This window comes from Microcaecilia unicolor, chromosome 3, assembly GCF_901765095.1.
Source record: "Microcaecilia unicolor chromosome 3, aMicUni1.1, whole genome shotgun sequence".
In the NCBI taxonomy this organism is placed as follows: Eukaryota; Metazoa; Chordata; class Amphibia; order Gymnophiona; family Siphonopidae; genus Microcaecilia; species Microcaecilia unicolor.
In genome coordinates this window covers 109169901-109190650 of record NC_044033.1, presented here as the reverse complement: position 1 = coordinate 109190650, position 20750 = coordinate 109169901, and the positions used below count along the sequence as shown (strand labels likewise).

Genomic DNA, 20750 nt, shown 5'->3' with positions numbered 1-20750 from the left:
AATTTCCTGGCGGTCTATAGAGGAGGATACAGCAGAGTTGGCCTTGCAGGATACCATTGTGGAGTTTGAAGGCAGCAATTTCCAGATTGGGGGTTATTGACTTTGATGTGGCTTCCACATGAAGGAAGGACTTGTTTATTATTCTTATTAAATTTAGGAACTTAATCATTCCATATAGTGCACCACAAGCTAGGTGCTAATTTGGCTTATAACTTGCTCTCTGCAGTGGCAGTTGCATGCCAAAATGGGGTGAGATGGCAGGTTTGTGCATAAGAAGGTCAGTCAAAGTAGGGTGGTACAATGGATCTTCCAAATAGAATCACAAAGAGAGGGATTCAAAGAAAATCGTCTTTATTAGGCATCAATTCAGTCAAGGACTCAAAATGGATTCATGTTTCGGCATGGAACACCTGCTTCAGGAGTAACATTAACTACGTACAAATACAAGACTTGATAAATAAATAGATTACAATAAGCATCTAAAAACAAAGCAGATGATACCAATAAAAAGAACAAACAGCCAGCGCTAAATATATTTATGGAAAATTAAAATGTGAATAATGGCAATAAAATAATCACCAATGATAAATGCAGATATAAAAATAAATAAATAAATAAATATATAAAGGTGACCTATACAGGTTAGTTTATGCATTTATTGCTTTTTAAAAAACTACTTGGATTGTATTCTGCTATGTTTCTATATAGTTAACGTGACTCCTGAAGTAGACGTTCCATCCTGAAACATGGATCCATGTTGAGTCCTTGATTGAATTGATGCATAAAAAAGATGGCTCTCTTTGGATCCCTCTCTTTGTGGTTTTATTTGGAAGGTCCATTTCACTACCCTGCTTTGGCTGACTCTCTTGCTGGACTTTCTTCTTCCTTTGTTTGCGAGGTATGCGCATAAATGCATTTAGGTGCTATTCTGTGACTTGGCACCTGGGTGTTCTAGTGTGTAACTGCAAGGAGGGTGTTCACATGGGAGGAGCATAGGTAGCCCAAAGATGTGTTGTGAAGTAATGCATGCAACATATAGAATACTGTCAGTAATTAAACTCTGGAATTTGTTGCCAGAGAATGGGGTAAAGGCAGTTATCTTAGCGGAGTTTAAAAAAGGTTTGGACTGCTTCCTAAAGGAAAAGTCCATAGACCGTTATTAAATGGACTTTGGGAAAATCCACTATTTCTGGGATAAGCAGTATAAAATGTTTTGCACTTTTTTGGGATATTGCCAGGTATTTGTGACCTGGATTGGCCACTGCTGGAAACAGGATGCTGGGCTTAATGGACCTTTGGTCTTTCCCAGTATGACAATACTACCACTTATGACCTTATGAGGATGTCACATTTAGGGGCATGCATTTCTGCCTATTATTAACATGGCGTAAGTATGTAATTGCCAGCTTATGCTATTACTCAATTACAGATTTGGCACATAAGTTTGCCATTATAGAATACTACCTTATCGCTTAGATTTTTGGTGTCTGTCAGTGCCCTCTATAGAATTGTGCTCTCTATTCCTATAATTAGGATGGCTATTCATTTGCCTAGATTTAGGCGCTTCATTTCAGTGCCTAGTGCTGAAAATCGCGGCTAAGGTCCATTTTTCCCTGCCTTAAACCCACCCTTGATGCCACTCACTTTTTAGGCTCCTAAAGTTTTAGAGTTTAGTGAATTTTGAGCATAAATTTAGGAACTCAGCAATAGTAAATTTTCAAAGAGCACAATTGTGAAGATTAACTCTCAAAGGGCTCCTTTTACTAAGGTGCACTAATGGATTTAGTGTGCACTAATGATTAGCGCACACTAAATGCTAAGAAGCCTTATTCAATAAAAGTTATGCTCCTAAACTATGAACATACTCTATGCTCCAAAATAGATTATGCTCCTAATTTAGGAGCGTAAATTAGGAGCATAAATTTAGGAACATAACCTTTATAGAATAAGGCTCTTAGTGCACATTAATCATTAACGTGCTAATTACATTAGTGTACCTTAGTAAAAGGAGCCTAAGGTTAGTTGCATACAATCCTTGAATAGTGGCCTCAATATTCAAAGAATGTATGCAACTATTTAACTTTCTACTAACCAATTTTTTTTATACCCATCTTTACAATTGATGACAAAGAGAAGAAATAAAACAAAAATAACCAAAACCGTAAGTTTAAAAAAATCTATTTTGTAATGTGGTATGAGGATACTTCATTCCGTACACAATGTGTTGGTATACTCACGGAGCATGATAGTGAGAGAAAATGTCAAGCTTTATTGAATTTTTTTTGTTCTATCAACAGCTGTTATTTAGATCCTGAGGATGAACAATGGTGTGTCTAAAAAGTAACAGTGCAAATGTTCACATTTGCTTCTTGAACAAGTATTTACAGTACTGTACATGCACTTGTAACCCAGCATGGCATGAAGCATTCCATTTCTTTACACTGCACCTGCAACCCGGCAGCTGCACTCAGTTATAATTTAGTGAGATTTCTTTTGTTGCAGTCAGTAGTTGATGTTTCTTAGCGTAGAAGAGGAAGTTTGAGTAAGTTGTATCCCTCATGATGTTTATTTCAGGTTGGTTGATACACAGCTGATATAGCAATTGCAGAATATCCATTAGGGTCCCATGTTCTCTCTCCCATAACAAATCCAAGAGTACAAAACTCCTTAATTATTCCATCTTAATTGTGAATGTTCATTCACCATTTGTTGTTCCCTTTTTCTTTTCTTTTCACCAAAGACCTATAAAGTGAAGGCAGGAGATGCTAAATCCATAATAAAAGAAAAACCATTAAATAATAATTATATAAAAAAAACACACACACACTTGTTCTTTTGTTAGTCTACGAATACAGAAACGGACATATGCAATCCCATTAATTTCAGCTCTGTTGACTTAATTCCCCATTCAGTAAAAATAAATGTATTCCCTTGTTTATGCATTTCTATATAAGTCAGATCTGGTACTTATAAACAGTCCTCTAGAGTGTACTACAAACTGAAGTATTCATTAGCAAGCCTGTTGTAACAACCCACGGCTGTTGCAGAATCTTTAAAAATGTATGAAAGATTACAGATTTTGGATAAATAAAGTGCTCAAGCACGTTGAAAAGAACAGACCTTGGGTGCTTAGAAAACATCAGAGCTTCATTAATTCAGTGAAATAGCTCTATATCAGAAGACGCAGGTCGAGCGAGCTCTGGGTTTACCCAATCATATGCATGGAGACGTTGTCTTGTTTTTCTTAGAGAGATCAAAATTATATTTATCCATGCTCAGTGGTGGAGTGTACAATCAAGCTTCAATAAATAAATACTTGAGGGCAAATGCAGGACTGATTCAATCTGTACCTTCTGATATGGAGCTATATGGTCACCTTGTCTTAGTAGAAGTGTTGTCACAATTTGAGCAATGTCACATTGATAATATTCCTTGTAACGTCGGCCTTTTTCCCAGAAGATCTCATTCTTAGTTCTGGTACTGCAGGCTCAGTTCTGCATAGTTTTCTTTTCTTTCTCACTGAAGTGTGTTTTCTTTTCTATTAAAGTTCATAAGTGATTGTTTTTTGAAAGGTACGCAATGAGGGCCACAGCAACCCCTACGTATATCCCAGTTCCAATGGTGATGGATAGCACAGCCAGGAAGAGTGCTCGTCTGGAACTTGAGCTTGCTTGGTGAAAGTCTCCTTTGGCTACTGCCTTGTTGGTCTATAAGTCAAAAAGAAAAATGTATATATATCATTGAGTGAACTTGAATATAAAATGTAACGTATCAAATGTATTCAAAAAGAACTGTTTTGCATATTTAGGAATCTTTGGTTCAATGGTCATTATTATAAACCACCTCAGTAGAGGGCAAATGTACAGAATAACCATTTTTCTGTCCTAATACCAGAAAGCTGTACCAATCCAATATTCAAATTCTTAGGGGCTGATAGTCAGCTGGTGATGGTGAGCTTTTTCTTAGCTGTCATTAGCTTTATGCCCTGATATTTAATGTCAGGACATGTCCAGGCACCTGCATTGTGTATCTGGGTTTATGCAGCCAGCTATCTCTTATGTGGTTAAGTGCAACATATAGAATACTGTCAGTTGTGTATAGTTCAAAAGGGGCGTGGTTATAGGTGGGGAAATGGGCGTTTCATGGGCATTCCCAAATTTACGTGCGTAGTTATATAATATTGACCTGTGCATTTAAGTCTACATGTAGGGATTTACACCATGTTTTTGTTGGTGTAAATGGAGGTGTGTAGTTTTAGGAGCTGGGATATCAACTAAGCTTATTCCATATACTGCACCTAAATCTAGGTGTTGCTTATAGAATACGCTTAGGCGCAAATGTTTACACGCAGATTTTTTAGGCACCTTATATAGAATTGGGCCCATAGTGTGCGCACTTTCTTGATAGTGGGTGCATATGTGAACCATCATGCAAACATGCACAATCAAGAAATAGTGCACAGTATGGAGTAAATTCAAGAAAGTGTGCCAAAAATTAGACTCACAAATATGGGCACTAAACCCCAATTCTATAGTGGCAATTGTTTGCAAAATTGCCATGCACACGCCAAACTTTAGGTGCAGGCACTTGTGCCTTGTCAAAGGATGGTGTAAATAATTGTGCTTAAGGTTGGCAGTTGCACGCATTAAAAGATAGTATCCTGAAATGCGCATCTGCAAGGCACACCCCTGATCTGCCCATCTGCACACACCCTTTGTAGTAGCATGCAATAACATTTAGGTGCAGTTAGGAGCATGACTACAAATTAGTGCCAATTAACACAAGGTTATTATTGGTATTTAAAGTCAAGTGGTGTGTAATTTAACAATTAAGTGAGGCACACAACTGGCACTATTCTAAAACTTGTATTTACGTTCTAGTTGGAAATTTGGGCATGCAACTATATAGAATTTGGCCCTACGTGCACAAAGGGCTAGATTCAGTAAATGATGCTCAAAAATTGGTGCCCAATGAGCAGCCATTATAGAATAGCATTGAGTGCCAATCTCGGCATCCAAATTTGGGCACCAGGACTTACACCTGCTGAAATTAGGTGTAATTCCCAGCAACCAATGTGGGCACACATCCCCAGTATTCTAGAACACTGTGCGCACATTTTATGAACATTCCTGACCCGCCCATGGACCTCCCATGGCCACATCCCATTTTGGGTTGCACGCTATGAGATTTAGATGCACATCGTTATAGAATAGCGCACAGCAAAATGTGAGTGCAAATCCAAATTGGTGCCAATTACTGCCAATTTGCACCCAATTATTGGCACTAATTGGCTCATTATCCAACTTAGTTGGCTGCTCCTCTTGGATGGGCACCCTATATAGAATCTGGGGGGTAGTGTACATTATTATCGGCAAATGACATTCATTTCTAATGATAGCCCATCCCTATTGTCTACTGTTCAAGGCTCCAGTTAACTTCACATAATCTAGCAGTTATTGATAAACACAGTATTCAATAAAATTACTAAGAAATGGCAGTTGAGAGGATTACTCCCTGTAAAAATAGGCTGAACAGCAGCATGTTTCAAAAACTTAGGAGTCCTTTCACTAAGCTGTGGCAAAAGGAGGCCTGTGCCAACATCAGCACACGCTGAGGCCACCATTTACCACAGCAGGTAAAAGGCTGCCTCTTTAAAAAAAAAAAAAAAGAAATTTCTGGATGGTATGGTCATTTCGAGGGGGAGCACTTACTGCCACCCATTGAGGTGGCGATAAGGGCTCCCGCACTAACCTGGTGGTAACTGGGCAGCAATTACCACTAGGTAAGCACCAGCACTATAAAAATAGAAAATGTTTTTGTAGCACCAGAAATGGTGCACGCTGGGGTGGGAACTACCACCGGGCTCCTGCTGTAGCCCGGCGGTAGTTCCGGATTGGCACATGGCAAGCCCACTGCCAAGTGCCAACCCTTTAATAAAAGGGCCCCTTAGACAGCATACCCTGTGACAAACAGCAATTAACCAAGCAAGTCAAGAAGGGAGCTATTCAAATTAACATTCTTTCAAGAAGCTCATGGGAACTGGAGCAGACTAGCACACGGGTTCTCAATCCTGTCCTCGGGACACACCTAACCAGTTAGGTTTTTAGGATACCCACAATGAATATGCAAGAGAGAGATTTGCATGCCCTACCTTCATGAACTAGCATGATATAGCTTTAATCCCAATCAACTTGTCTTGTACCTCCCTCACTGTACCCCTCACTGTAACCAACTTAAAATAGTCCAGGTTAAGTACCATATTTGCAAGGTTAGCATTAGCACTACTACTACTACTACTACTACTATTTAGCATTTCTATAGCGCTACAAGGCATACGCAGCGCTGTACAAACATAGAAGAAAGACAGTCCCTGCTCAAAGAGCTTACAATCTAATAGACAAAAAATAAATAAAGTAAGCAAATCAAATCAAATTAATGTGAACGGGAAGGAAGAGAGGAGGGTAGGTGGAGGCGAGTGGTTACAAGTGGTTACGAGTCAAAAGCAATGTTAAAGAGGTGGGTTTTCAGTCTAGATTTAAAGGTGGCCAAGGATGGGGCAAGACGTAGGGGCTCAGGAAGTTTATTCCAGGCGTAGGGTGCAGCGAGATAGAAGGCGCGAAGTCTGGAGTTGGCAGTAGTGGAGAAGGGAACAGATAAGAAGGATTTATCCATGGAGCGGAGTGCACGGGAAGGGGTGTAGGGAAGGACGAGTGTGGAGAGATACTGGGGAGCAGCAGAGTGAATACATTTATAGGTTAGTAGAAGAAGTTTGAACAGGATGCGAAAACGGATAGGGAGCCAGTGAAGGGTCTTGAGGAGAGGGGTAGTATGAGTAAAGCGACCCTGGCGGAAGATGAGACGGGCAGCAGAGTTTTGAACCGACTGGAGAGGGGAGAGGTGACTAAGTGGGAGGCCAGCAAGAAGCAGATTGCAGTAGTCTAAACGAGAGGTGACAAGGGTGTGGATGAAGGTTTTGGTAGAGTGCTCGGAAAGAAAGGGGCGGATTTTACGGATGTTGTAAAGAAAGAAACGACAGGTCTTGGCGGTCTGCTGGATATGAGCAGAGAAGGAGAGAGAAGAGTCAAAGATGACCCCAAGGTTTCGAGCTGAGGAGACAGGGAGAATGAGAGAGCCATCAACAGAAATAGAAAACGGGGGGAGCGGGGAGGTGGGTTTGGGGGGGAAAATGAGAAGCTCGGTTTTGGTCATATGATAAATGTTAGAAAGATAAAGCTGTCATCTACATATAGGAAGCCTTTTAATAAAATGCATTAGATGCTGCAGTTTCTACAGATTAAAACACACAATTAACATGTGGTAGCTGCAAATCTAACACAGTGGACTAACCCCATAGTGAGGAAGAAGAAGAGGTACGTACTTCTCTTGGGATCTCTGTAGAATCATAATGAACATTCGGTTAGGAATTGTAAGCTGGACTGCCCGGGTGTGACTAGCTGTTTGAAAAATGTAATAAGTGGGGCTGGTGCTGGGAGTATGGATATTCAGAAGGTTGGTTTAATGAGTGGAGGAGTGGCCTAGTGGTTAGGGTGGTGGACTTTGGTCCTGAGGAACTGAGTTCGATCCCCAGCACAGGCAGCTCCTTGTGACTCTGGGCAAGTCACTTAACCCTCCATTGCCTACTGCATAGAGCCTGCCATGAGTGGGAAAGCATGGGGTATGAATGTAACAAAAAAAAAATAAATAAATGCTAGATCTGTTAAGGATAAGGTTGCATTAATTTACGATCTGCTGCAGGAGGATAATTATGATATATTATGTGTAACTGAGTCTTGGTTGTTGAAATCTGACTTAGTTACAGTAAGGCAGTGCTGTCCTTTTGGGTTCTCCTACATATGCACGCAAATTTGGAATACATTACCAAAATCCATAAAAATAACACACGACACAGTGACCTTCCGTAAACTTTTGAAAACTTATTTATTTAAGAAAGCATACAATAACAACTTATCCTAAATGCAGATTAACAAAACGCAACTACACAACTTGTATTTTCTATATCTCAATTGTTTTTGCTAATTATCTTGATTTCCAGTCTAATGATCCTAATTGTTCAAGCTATTTTTGTCATGAATGAAGTTTAACCTATTACCTTTAGTTCTTATCATAGGACGAACTTTCCTCCTGTAACCTAACTTAATCTGTGCCTCTACCTCAACTATGTATTTCTCCTATCCGGAACTGGTAATCACCACTTACGGAGCTATGTAAGCCATATTGAGCCTGCAAATAGGTGGGAAAATGTGGGATACAAATGTTATAAATAAATAAATGGGAATGGGCTTGTAGATATCAGGAGGGGGGTGTGGTTATTGTTTTAAAGAGTGTCTGCATGTTCAAGTTGTATGTGTGGAAGTGGATAGTTTTGAAGAGTTTTTGGTTTTAAAGAATGAGTGATGATATGTGTTTCGTATTGTCCTCTGGGAGTGATGAATGTGGATTGTTCTTTTTTGTTGGAATTTTTGTTGTGTTGGTGTGATGATTTACAGCCCCTCCCTACCTCTCTACCCTCATCTCCCCTTACATTCCTACCCGTAACCTCCGTTCTCAAGACAAATCCCTCCTTTCAATACCCTTCTCCAGCACCGCCAACTCCAGGCTCCGCCCTTTCTGCCTTGCCTCACCCCATGCCTGGAATAAACTCCCTGAGCCCATACGCCAGACTCCCTCCCTGCCCATCTTCAAAGAGTCCACCTCTTCAATGTCGCCTTCGGCACCTAACCACCAGACCTCTATGCAGGAAATCTAGACTGCCCCTATTTGACATTTCTCCCATTAGATTGTAAGCTTCTTGGAGCAGGGACTGTCCTTTTATTAATCTGTACAGTGCTGCGCAACCCTAGTAGTGCTCTAGAAATGTTAAGTAGTAGTAGTAGTAGTAATTGGGGGATTTTAATAATTCATTTGATCCGTTAGAGGAGTCGTTTATGAGAAGGAATCATATTCTTTTTTTGTACATTATCAGCTTTGTCTTTGAAGCAGGTTGTTAATGAAGACACTCATAGGGCAGCTCGTGTATTGGATCTTCTTTTTTTTATGCCCAGGTTTGATGCAGGCTCTTTGTCAGTCGCCAGCTGTGAGAGTTGTTGCTTGGTCAGATCGTTTCTTAATATCATTTGCTTTTTAATGTCTTAAGACAGGTGGAAATACTAAGTTTTGTTTTGTTGTGTTACATGTTCGTTCCCAGTTTGAGATTATGGAACTGGATAACTAATGTTTGCTTAATTTATATATTGATGATGAGAGTTGGTGAAGTGGTGGAGAAGTGGAATAGGACTTTAGGTGATGCTTTAGATAAAGTAGCTCCTATGAGGACAGTGGTTGGAAGTATTAGACATAGACCCTGTCCTTGGAGGACAGAACCAATGTCACAAGTAAGGAGGGAGTTAAGACAAGCTGAAAGAAAGTGAAGAAAATCATGTGATCAGGATGATTCATGATAGCTATTAACTGTGTTTGGTTGAGTATCTTAATCCTTGTGAGCTGAAAAAAAATGAATATTATAGAAAAAGAATTTGGGAGGTTCTGATGCATTGGCTTATGCTGATCTTTTTGATGGCTAAGATGGTTAGTTTGGAGAAGAAGGTGAGAGTTTATGAGTTTAGGGAGGAGGAGCAGAATATGCAGGAATTGCAGTTGGAGTGGGTTGATTTTGAGGAGGTTGGTGTGCAAGAGATTGAAAGGATAGTTTTTGCTATTACTCAATCTTTATCTGACCCTTGATCCTTTGGGGTCATTCAGCACTTTTCTGATAAGATTGCACTACCATTGACTTGTATTGTTAATAAGTCTCATACAGAAGGTGAGCTTCTGGCCATTTGTAAACAAGCAACTGTGAAACCATTGATAAAGAATGAGAAATTGGATCCCAATATGGGAAGTTACAGACCTATATCTGTTGTTCCATTTGTGGGAAAAGTGATTGAACAGACTGTTTTAAAACAACTAGAAGTGTTTATGGAGGAAAATATTTGGATGATTTCCAGTATGGCTTTAGAAAAGCGCATAGGACAAGATTCTATATATGGTGCCTAAAGAATCAGCACAAAATAATTTTACAACTAGATGTATTTTTTAAACCGTGCCTAAATCTAGGTGCAGTTTATAGAATTCACCTAGCAGGTTTATAGAATACACCTTGCGACCATGCCTGCACCTAAATCTAGGTGCATCCATTTTCTCCAAGTAAAGCTATGTGTAAATACCTGTCATGTTCCCTACCCCAACGCAAGCGGCATCCTTGGGCTGCGTGGGGTCCCGTCAACATGCACACTTGACTGGCACAGCCCTGAGTCATGTGTGTGTAGTTCTTCTCTGGCTGCAGGCTTCTTGATTGCTTTGCTTCCATGAATCTGGGTCTGCTCTCTCTCTGCCTGGCTTCCAGGCTCCTTGATTGCTTTGCTTCCACACACCTGACTCTGCTCTCTCTCTGCCTGGCTTCCCTTGCTTCTCTCCTATTGGTCTTCCGGTTCCTCCTTCCCTTGCTCTTGTCCTATGGCTGTGCTCCTTCTCCCTGCTGGTCCCTGCTGATGTCAGACGCCAACACTTTATCAGCTGAGCTCTTCCTGGACTCCATGCTTTGGCTTCTACTTTTGTAGATGTTACTAGCTCAGTAGTTTGCTTCTTCTCTACTTATCCCTCGTTGCTGACTTTGCCTGTGCCTGGATTACTCTCTTGCCTGCTGCCTGCCTACTGACTTGCCTGTACCTGGATTACTCTCTTGACCTGCTGCCTGCCTACCAACTTTGCCTGTACCTGGATTACTCTCTTGACCTGCTGCCTGCTTGGCCAATACGTTCAGCACCCCGCTTCCAGCTCCGTCTCGTAAGGCCTGCAGGCTGCCCGCACCTAGGGGCTCAACCTCTGGGGAACGGCGGTCAGCGCAGGTGAAACCCGGGGTTGTCCAGCAGCCAAGCAGAACCTGGTCCAAGTACCGGGCTCAGCAGCACTCTACTTGGTACAAGAACTCACAAGTCTGACAGTAAGCCGAAGCCATGAGTTCGCCGGACAAAACCAACCTGTCTGAGTTGGCCCAGGTTCTTCAGCAGCAACAGACCCAGCTAAACCGTCTGTCCAGAGTTCTACAGGATGTGTGTTCCCAGATGTCAACCCTTCATCCAGGGTTGCGGCTTCCTGAGCCTCCCCGATTCGACCGCACCCCTTCTGCTTGCCGAGGGTTCCTCAACCAATGTCTTATGCTATTTGAAATGCAACCAGCAGTCTTTTCTATGGATAGACTCAAGATAACCTATATCAGCTATACTCTCTGGATCCACCTTGGCTTGGGCCTCTCCTCTTTGGGAGCAACAGGACCCTTTACTCACTGATCTTGGAGAATTTCTTTACCGCTTCCAGTTAGTTTTTGATGTGCCGGGACGGCTCTCCTCTGCAGCCGCAGAACTTCTATGAATTCAACAAGGCAATTGTTCTGTTGGTGCTTATGCCGTTCGCTTTCAAACCCTAGCTTCAGAGGTAAGATGGAACCAAGATGCCCTTACGGCCATTTTCTAGCAAGGTCTCAACGACCGAATTAAAGATGAACTAGCCAGCCGGGAACTTCTGAATGCTTTGGATGCTCTGATCATCCTCTGCATCTGTAACGACGTACGGTTTCAAGAAAGGTCACTGGAATGCTCTACTCAGCGCCGCTCTCAGAGATCATCTCCTCGGACACCGCGCCCTTCTTCTCCCAAAGGTGTGGTAAGCTCTACTTCTGGAGTCCCTGAAGAGCCAATGGTTATCGGACGGCATCGCCTCTCTGAGAAGAAGAGGGCTCATTGTCGGGACAGTCAACTTTGCCTCTACTGTGGGCAGGCCGGCCACTTCCTAAGACATTGTCTGAATAAACCGGGAAATGCCATGACCCAGGGTCACTGAAGGGGGTGGCCCTGGGTTGTTTTTCACCTCTTCCGGATAATCTTGTCTCCGTCCCTATTTCCCTGCGCTGGAAGGAACTCTGTATTAACACTGTGGCTTTGATTGAGTCATCGCAGGTGAAACCCGGGGTTGTCCGGCCGCCAAGCAGAACCTGGTCCGAGTACCAGGCTCAGCAATGCTCTACTTGGTACAAGAACTCACAAGTCTGACAATACTGGTGCCTAGGTTAGGCATGGAGCAGGTGTATTCTATAACCCTGCATGTAATTTTTCAGAATGCCCATGGCCATGCCCCCTTTTTGGCAGCGTGCATTAGAATTTACACGCACCACTTTACAGAATACATTTAGCGAGTTGTGTGAGTAAATTCTAATTAATGCCAATTAGTGTTGATAATTATTGATGCTGATTGGCTTGTTAAAGTAATTAAATTGCATACACAAATCCAGAATATGACTGGATTTGTGCACACAGTTTCAGTTGCACTATATAGAATACAGGGGATAGTGTGGAGACTTTGTTGGTTTCTACTCTTGACACTTTAAGAAGGGGAATGGATAAGAATTGGTGATTTTGTTTGATTTCATTAGATGTTTCATCTGCCTTTGAGTCTGTTGATGTGGTCATTTTTGTACCTAGGTATAGGGGGCAAGGTATATGATTGGTTTGCCTCTTACCTCTCAGGATGTGTAATGTGTGTTCAGAGTGGAGGTGGGGTGTCAAAATCCATTTCCTTGTTAAGAGGGGTACCACAAAGTTCTGCCCCATTGGTGCTCCTGTTTAATATCTATATGGCTCCTTTGTGTAAGATTCTTGGTTTGTTGGGAGCCGAGTACAGTCTGTATGCAGACGATGTTCAATTCTTTTTTTCCTGATAACATCATGGGGAAAGGAATTGTCTGTGCAAATTACAACATATATGAATGAGATTGGTTAATGGATAACCTCTAATAAACTTGCTTTGAATGTTGAGAAGACAGAGATTCTGCTTGTGGGGAGAGTACTAGATGATTGTTGGCCTCAGATTGTTGGGCAGACTGGATGGACCGTTCAGGTCTTTATCTGCCATCATTTACTATGTTAGTCTATCCATGTCAGTGAAATTGATATACTTGTGAAAAAGGAAATAAAAGTTGCTAGGTGTGATCTTGGATGCTCAACTTATGAAAGCACAGATTGTGCATGCAGTTCGGTCAGGCCCCCTTTTACTAAGGCGCGCTCACGTTTTTAGCGTGCGCTAAAATTGTAGGTACGCTAAACATTAGAGACACCCATTGGAATGCATTGGCGTCTCTAACGTTTAGTGTACCCACAATTTTAATGCATGCTAAAAACGTAAGCGCGCCTTAGTAAAAGGGGGCCTCAGCTTTTTATCAATTGTGCCTGTTGCTTTGATTGAAGCCTATAAGTTTAGCTGATTTTAGGAGTGTGGTAAAAGCTATGGATTTTACTGTAATGCCCTTTATTTGAGTATCCCAGAATATAGGACTAAACTATTACAAATTGTACAGAATGCTGCTGCAAGGTTAGTTGTTGGTGTTTCAAAATTTGACCACATTACACCAGTGCTGAGAGAACTCCATTGGCTGCCAGTAAAATACAGGGTGCAGTAGAAAGTGTTGACTCTTATCCATCAAGTTTTGTACCTCTAAGATGCCAAAGTATTTTAAGACTGTTATCACTTTGTCCTTTTTTGGTAGAGTGTTAAAAATCTGACTTCACTAAACAATTAGCCTTGGATTTAGTTACCACTATGCATATTCTGTGACAAGATTTTCAGCTTTTTCAATTGCTGGACCACTTATGTGGAATGCATTACCTGGTCAGCTGCGCTTGACAGCTAGTATCTCACATTTTAAGAAAATGTTAAAAACACAGGGGGGCCCTTTTACTAAGGCATGTAGTCACCTATGCACTTCCAACAAGTGCCAAAATGGAACTACCACCTGGCTACCGCGTGCCCCGGGCAGTAATTTCATTTTTGACGCGTGCCCAAAACACATGGTAGAAAATATTTTCAATTTTCTGCTGCATGGTGCTTACCCGGTGGTAATCGGCAGTTAACGCATGCTGGCTGCTTACTGCCCGGTTAGTGCATGAGACCTTACTGCTAAGTCAATGTTTCGGTCACAAAAAAATGCCTTTTTTTCCAGGCAGGCTGAAAAATTGACCTGCGAGCGTCCAAAACATGCGCCTACACCAGTGCAGGCCACTTTTAGGTGTGCCTTAGTAAAAGGGCCCCAAAGTTTTTTGTGTTCAGGCCTTTTTTGCTTAAGAGGGACTGTATTAACGGAGAGAGTATATGGCAGCACTGTGATGGAAAAGTATATGGCAGTTCTTTTTGACTGATGTCTGTGTATTGGTCCTTAATATGTATGTTTTTATGGTGGCCGCTTAGGTTGTAAGCATGTTAGAAGTTTTAAAAATAGAGTCCCATAATAAAGTGGGGAAATTGATAACAAATTCCCATGCCATCCCATAGTCTCCCTAATAGTTATCAATTGTTTTCTTATATAGTAACATAGTAACATAGTAGATGACGGCAGAAAAAGACCTGCACGGTCCATCCAGTCTGCCCAACAAGACAACTCATGTGTGCTACTTTTGTGTATACCCTACTTTGATTTGTACCTGTGCTCTTCAGGGCACAGACCGTATAAGTCTGCCCAGCACTAGCCCCGCCTCCCAACCACCGGCTCTGGCATAGACCGTAGAAGTCTGCCCAGCACTATCCCCGCCTCCCACCACCGGCTCTGGCACAGACCGTATAAGTCTGCCCAGCGCTATCCCTGCCTCCCAACCTCCAGTCCCGCCTCCCACCACTGGCTCTGGCACAGACCGTATAAGTCTGCCCCGCACTATCCCCGCCTCCCAACCTCCAGCCCCGCCTCCCACTACCGGCTCTGCTATCCAATCTCGGTTAAGCTCCTGAGGATCCTTTCCTTCTGAACAGGATTCCTTTATATTTATCCCACGCACATCCTTCCTTATAACTAGTGAAATTTTTCTAATTCATAGACAATACATGTAACTTAAGTACTTTACGGGCCATCTGGTTAACTTGAGCACTTCCACTTAATGCATGATTATGCAAATTAGTGTTCAGGAACATTATTAATAATCAGTTCATTAAGATGGAACTAAGCAACTGAAGCATTTAGCCAAATCCTGTTTTTTTGACATACTCAGAGATGTAATTTCCATTCTCCCCCCCCCCCCCCCCCCCCCCAGTACTTGATATTCTACATCCTATAAACATTTCAAAGTGAATGGTGATAAAATCAACTCTAATAGCTGATTTATTTCTGTTAGGATTTAATCTTGTATACTGCTTTTCATGTTTAGTCTCAAACTATTTTGGTCTTCAAGGGCCTTTTCTGTTGCAAATTCTGTTTGGTTCTCATTAGGGTACTGCTATACAGAGGTGTCCTACATTCCTATTTGTCTTCCTGCTTTCCATGTCATTTGTAAACAAATTCTAGGTGCGACATCCTGTGTTTGAGAGAGCAGACACTTCCACTGCTGCTCTTTGGCAGCCACTATCTATTTTCTGGCTCAATCTTCTCCACATCAGCAGAATTACCAACTCCATTAGCCCCAGAAGAAAACAAGTCTGAGTCAGGAACTACAGTGGTGGAAATAAGTATTTGATCCCTTGCTGATTTTGTAAGTTTGCCCACTGACAAAGACATGAGCAGCCCATAATTGAAGGGTAGGTTATTGGTAACAGTGAGAGATAGCACATCACAAATTAAATCCGGAAAATCACATTGTGGAAAGTATATGAATTTATTTGCATTCTGCAGAGGGAAATAAGTATTTAATCCCTCTGGCAAACAAGACCTAATACTTGGTGGCAAAACCCTTGTTGGCAAGCACAGCGGTCAGACGTCTTCTGTAGTTGATGATGAGGTTTGCACACATGTCAGGAGGAATTTTGGTCCACTCCTCTTTGCAGATCATTTCTAAATCATTAAGAGTTCTGGGCTGTCGCTTGGCAACTCGCAGCTTCAGCTCCCTCCATAAGTTTTCAATGGGATTAAGGTCTGGTGACTGGCTAGGCCACTCCATGACCCTAATGTGCTTCTTCCTGAGCCACTCCTTTGTTGCCTTGGCTGTATGTTTTGGGTCATTGTCGTGCTGGAAGACCCAGCCACGACCCATTTTTAAGGCCCTGGCGGAGGGAAGGAGGTTGTCACTCAGAATTGTACGGTACATGGCCCCATCCATTCTCCCATTGATGCGGTGAAGTAGTCCTGTGCCCTTAGCAGAGAAACACCCCCAAAACATAACATTTCCACCTCCATGCTTGACAGTGGGGACGGTGTTCTTTGGGTCATAGGCAGCATTTCTCTTCCTCCAAACACGGCGAGTTGAGTTCATGCCAAAGAGCTCAATTTTTGTCTCATCTGACCACAGCACCTTCTCCCAATCACTCTCGGCATCATCCAGGTGTTCACTGGCAAACTTCAGACGGGCCGTCACATGTGCCTTCCGGAGCAGGGGGACCTTGCGGGCACTGCAGGATTGCAATCCGTTATGTCGTAATGTGTTACCAATGGTTTTCGTGGTGACAGTGGTCCCAGCTGCCTTGAGATCATTGACAAGTTCCCCCCTTGTAGTTGTAGGCTGATTTCTAACCTTCCTCATGATCAAAGATACCCCACGAGGTGAGATTTTGCGTGGAGCCCCAGATCTTTGTCGATTGACAGTCATTTTGTACTTCTTCCATTTTCTTACTATGGCACCAACAGTTGTCTCCTTCTCGCCCAGCGTCTTACTGATGGTTTTGTAGCCCATTCCAGCCTTGTGCAGGTGTATGATCTTGTCCCTGACATCCTTAGACAGCTCCTTGCTCTTGGCCATTTTGTAGAGGTTAGAGTCTGACTGATTCACTGAGTCTGTGGACAGGTGTCTTTCATACAGGTGACCATTGCCGACAGCTGTCTGTCATGCAGGTAACGAGTTGATTTGGAGCATCTACCTGGTCTGTAGGGGCCAGATCTCTTACTGGTTGGTGGGGGATCAAATACTTATTTCCCTCTGCAGAATGCAAATAAATTCATATACTTTCCACAATGTGATTTTCCGGATTTAATTTGTGATGTGCTATCTCTCACTGTTACCAATAACCTACCCTTCAATTATGGGCTGCTCATGTCTTTGTCAGTGGGCAAACTTACAAAATCAGCAAGGGATCAAATACTTATTTCCACCACTGTATATCCAAGTCTTTGACTATCACATTAATTTCCAGCCTTTATATCTTCATGATATTGATTTTTGAGATTGAAAAGTTCACCAGTAACAAACCAACAAATATCCCCATTAATGAACCCCAACATGTTCCTACTGTTGTAGTGATTAGGAAACTATGAGCAGCACTGTAGTCCAGTACAATAAATGATGCTTTTAATTCAACGTTCAGGAGTGGTGTGATATTGTACTTTAAATCAAAGACATTCCTGAGGCAAAATAAAATGCTTTTAAGTGTAGCAGACCTCTCATATAATGGGGCTGACCCCAGAGGCAGGTACATAAACAATTTCAGTGAGGTCTATGGCTAAAATATACCCATCTCCTCATAACTGTCCTCCAAACACACACAGACTGTCAAAGGCTTTAAAAGTAAAGATAATATCAGATAGGCACTGCAAAGTACTAGAAAGGAAGTAGCAGGGAGGCTGTTCTGAACATAAGGAAATTACCATTTACTCAATAAAACATACCAGCGTCAAACGATAAATTGTGTCTGCATCATTCTGTTAGCACTTTAAACAAACAATATTTGTCAATCTTGTTTTTGCTTTATGTGAGGGTTTGATGTCCTTTGTGTCATCATTTTCTAGAGAATTTCCCCATCAATCTATATAACTTTTGTACATATTTATGGAGTGTAGACAACTGGAAAAACAAAATAAAAATTACATTTAAAAAATCCCATTTATTGGACTATCCAAAATGTACAAATAAATATAAAAACTGATAGAAAAATAATTAAGCAAGCAAATAGTCCATAAGAACAAACAGATCTTTTGTGCCGCAATCACACTTCTCTTCCCTCTCCCCCCTCTCTCCCTCCCTCTCTCCCCCACTATTCAGGTTTGATTGGCACCTTTCTGAAGCAGTGGCCCAGAATGTTCTTCCTGGAACTACATAGGAAAGCTCATTGTGGCAGCTTGCTACAAAGGCATCAGAAGAATCAAATCACCACCTTCATAGCACTTAAACAGTGATTACATGGAGTAGAAAAATACATCGAGGAATGGGCGTTTATGTGCCGGTTATGTGTGACAGGAGCACCCATTTTGGAATCGTAAATGTCTAAACCAGAACTTCTGTCCTGGGGGAACCCCAGCCAGTCCGGATTTCTAGATATCAGCACTGAATATGCATGAGAGAAATTTGCATGCAGTGTAAGAGTGCATGCCTAAGTACGCCATGCAAAGCACTAACTGTTAGCATTCTAAAGGTTCCGTGTGTTATTTAACAAAATGCCCATGAAATGCTCATGTGTACACCCCCTGACTGATGTGCACTAAGCAATCTAGGTGCACTGGGCCTGATATTCAGCTGGTGGAGTTTTGCTGAGCACAAATGGAGTTATTCCTGAATGTTCAAAGCTGGGCACTGTCCCGAATTTGTATCTGAATGCCAGGTTATTTTTGAGCCAGCTAACATATAGCTGCTTAAGTCGATATTAAGCACTTAAGTGGCCATGGAGTGGCACATAAAAATAGGATGAACATTTGCACGGTCCCATTTATGTGCTGGCTTCTTAAGGGCTGAATATCAGAACTTAAGTGGCTAAGTGCTGACTCCACCCCTAGAATACCCCTAACATAGCCGGCTTTGAGTTAGGTGCTAACTGGGAATTTCAGCGGCAAGTGCCACTGAAAATTAGCAGCTAGCCCCAACCAAGCGATGTAACCGCTCAATAGCTGGTTAAATTGCTTTGAATATTGGCTGGACTGTTTATAGCAGGGGTGTCCAACCTCGATCCTTGAGGGCCACAGTCCAGTCAGTTTTTCAGAATTTCCCCAAAGAATATGCATCTAACCACTATTCTAACATGGACACATTTTTTAGTAATTAATTGTATTTAATGTAATACATTCATCTTTCAAACAACCGTTAATTTGTTTATTATCAATCTTTATTATTCTTTATATTAATCATTATATCTGTAAATATCTTTCCATTTAATGCTGTTTTCATCAAATAAAACCATTCATACTATCCACATTCATATCTCACTCATTCCACCTCATTTATACCCACATTAATACAATTCTCTTTTACAGGTCTCTAATGAAGATAACAGTCCACATTCCTAATACAGTCTTGCAAACATTCTTCACTGTCATTTCTATCCACCACCTATAGAGGTTGACTTCATAAGTTAGTCCATAGATCTTTACTTCATCCAGTTGAAGCTGACAAAGTTCAATGTTCAGTTTCAATGTCCCGTTTTACTTTCACAGTCCATCCTCCATATTTAAATTGCATTAATTGCTCTGTTCTTCAACCAAATGACACTACCATGGACAACTATTTATGTCAAGTTTTCAATCACATTCAAAACAAGAACCATGCTACTGTGTCTTCATTTTCTTGTTGACTTCTTTATATGTGTTGATACCACCAATTTACCCATACTGGGTTTTCCTGCTGTAACCCTTTTCGTGCTGTGACCCTACACGCACGTGTTTCGCTTAATTAGCGTCTTCAGGGGTCAGTATTTCTAAATGAAACAGCAGAAAGTATATTCCAATTCAACTATTCCTTTCTTACCACACATTAAAATAACTTTTACCACACAATGCAATGCTTACTGGCTGCCAGAAAGCCGCTGGGTACTCACACCACATCATAACGTCGTGGGACATCAAAACAATGCCCACGCTTACGCATAGTGCGTCATGGATTTGGTGCTTTAAATACCCACTCTCACAGGTTCAACCACTCGATCTCCTTATTGAGGCCATAAGGGATAACCATATTCCACTGGAAAATCAACCTCTGCTCTTATTTGATGAAAACAGCATTAAATGGAAAGATGTTTACAGATATAATGATTAATATAAAGAATAATAAAGATTGATAATAAACAAATTAACGGTTGTTTGAAAGACAAAGAATATGCATGAAATCTATTTGCATGCACTATCTCCAATGTACGCAAATAGATCTCATGAATATACATTGTGGAAATTCTGAAAGCCCGACCCAGTGAGGGTTGAGGTTGGACACCCCTGGTTTATAGAATAGTGCCTAGCACTTGCAAATGTAAATTCCATTGGTGCTACTATTCCATAAACTGGGCTTACTATTGATGCTTAAGTTTAGGCTCCAGCTTATAAAATTGCCTGTCACGGCTTTGTTGGGTTTGACTTTTGATTGTTTGCTGCAGTTTAAAGTGGACCGTTATAGTTCAAAGTGCTTCAAATCACAACAGTTTTAGTTCTCTTTTTCAAACATAAGGGAGAGAAACTTTTCATAGCAGACATGACAACTAATGAATAAATGTGCAGCGAGATACCCTACAAGTCTCTGTATCTTGGTTTCCCATATAGATGCTCAAAGATGGATACTACTTAAAACTTTTCTTCATCTTGGTCAAAAAAAGATGTTATCAATAATTTCCTTCATTTTCATTGATTAAAGCAGCATCATTTTCTGCCAAATTGTGGAATTTTTAGCTTTTTGATTTTGCTTTCAGGATTGACTTTTCTGCATCTTATCTGTGGGCATTATTGCTTACGATTTGATACATTTTGCAATGGGAAACTAGTGATGGTGTGAAGCAATCCCCTGAAGCTGCTTGAAATAGACTGTACTAGTTCAGCTTGAACC

The 20750-nt window shown here is 41.5% G+C and overlaps 1 protein-coding gene across 1 annotated transcript in view; it reads right to left on the bottom strand.

Moving 5' to 3' along the window:
• Positions 1–2728: 2728 nt before the first annotated feature.
• The window catches only part of SYNDIG1 (synapse differentiation inducing 1), a 398544-nt gene continuing 380522 nt past the window's right edge, over positions 2729–20750 (bottom strand). The window contains exon 4 of the mRNA XM_030196268.1: positions 2729–3707. Coding sequence (XP_030052128.1) covers positions 3549–3707 — 159 coding nt within the window. The 3' untranslated portion in view covers positions 2729–3548. The remainder of the gene's footprint in view (positions 3708–20750) is intronic.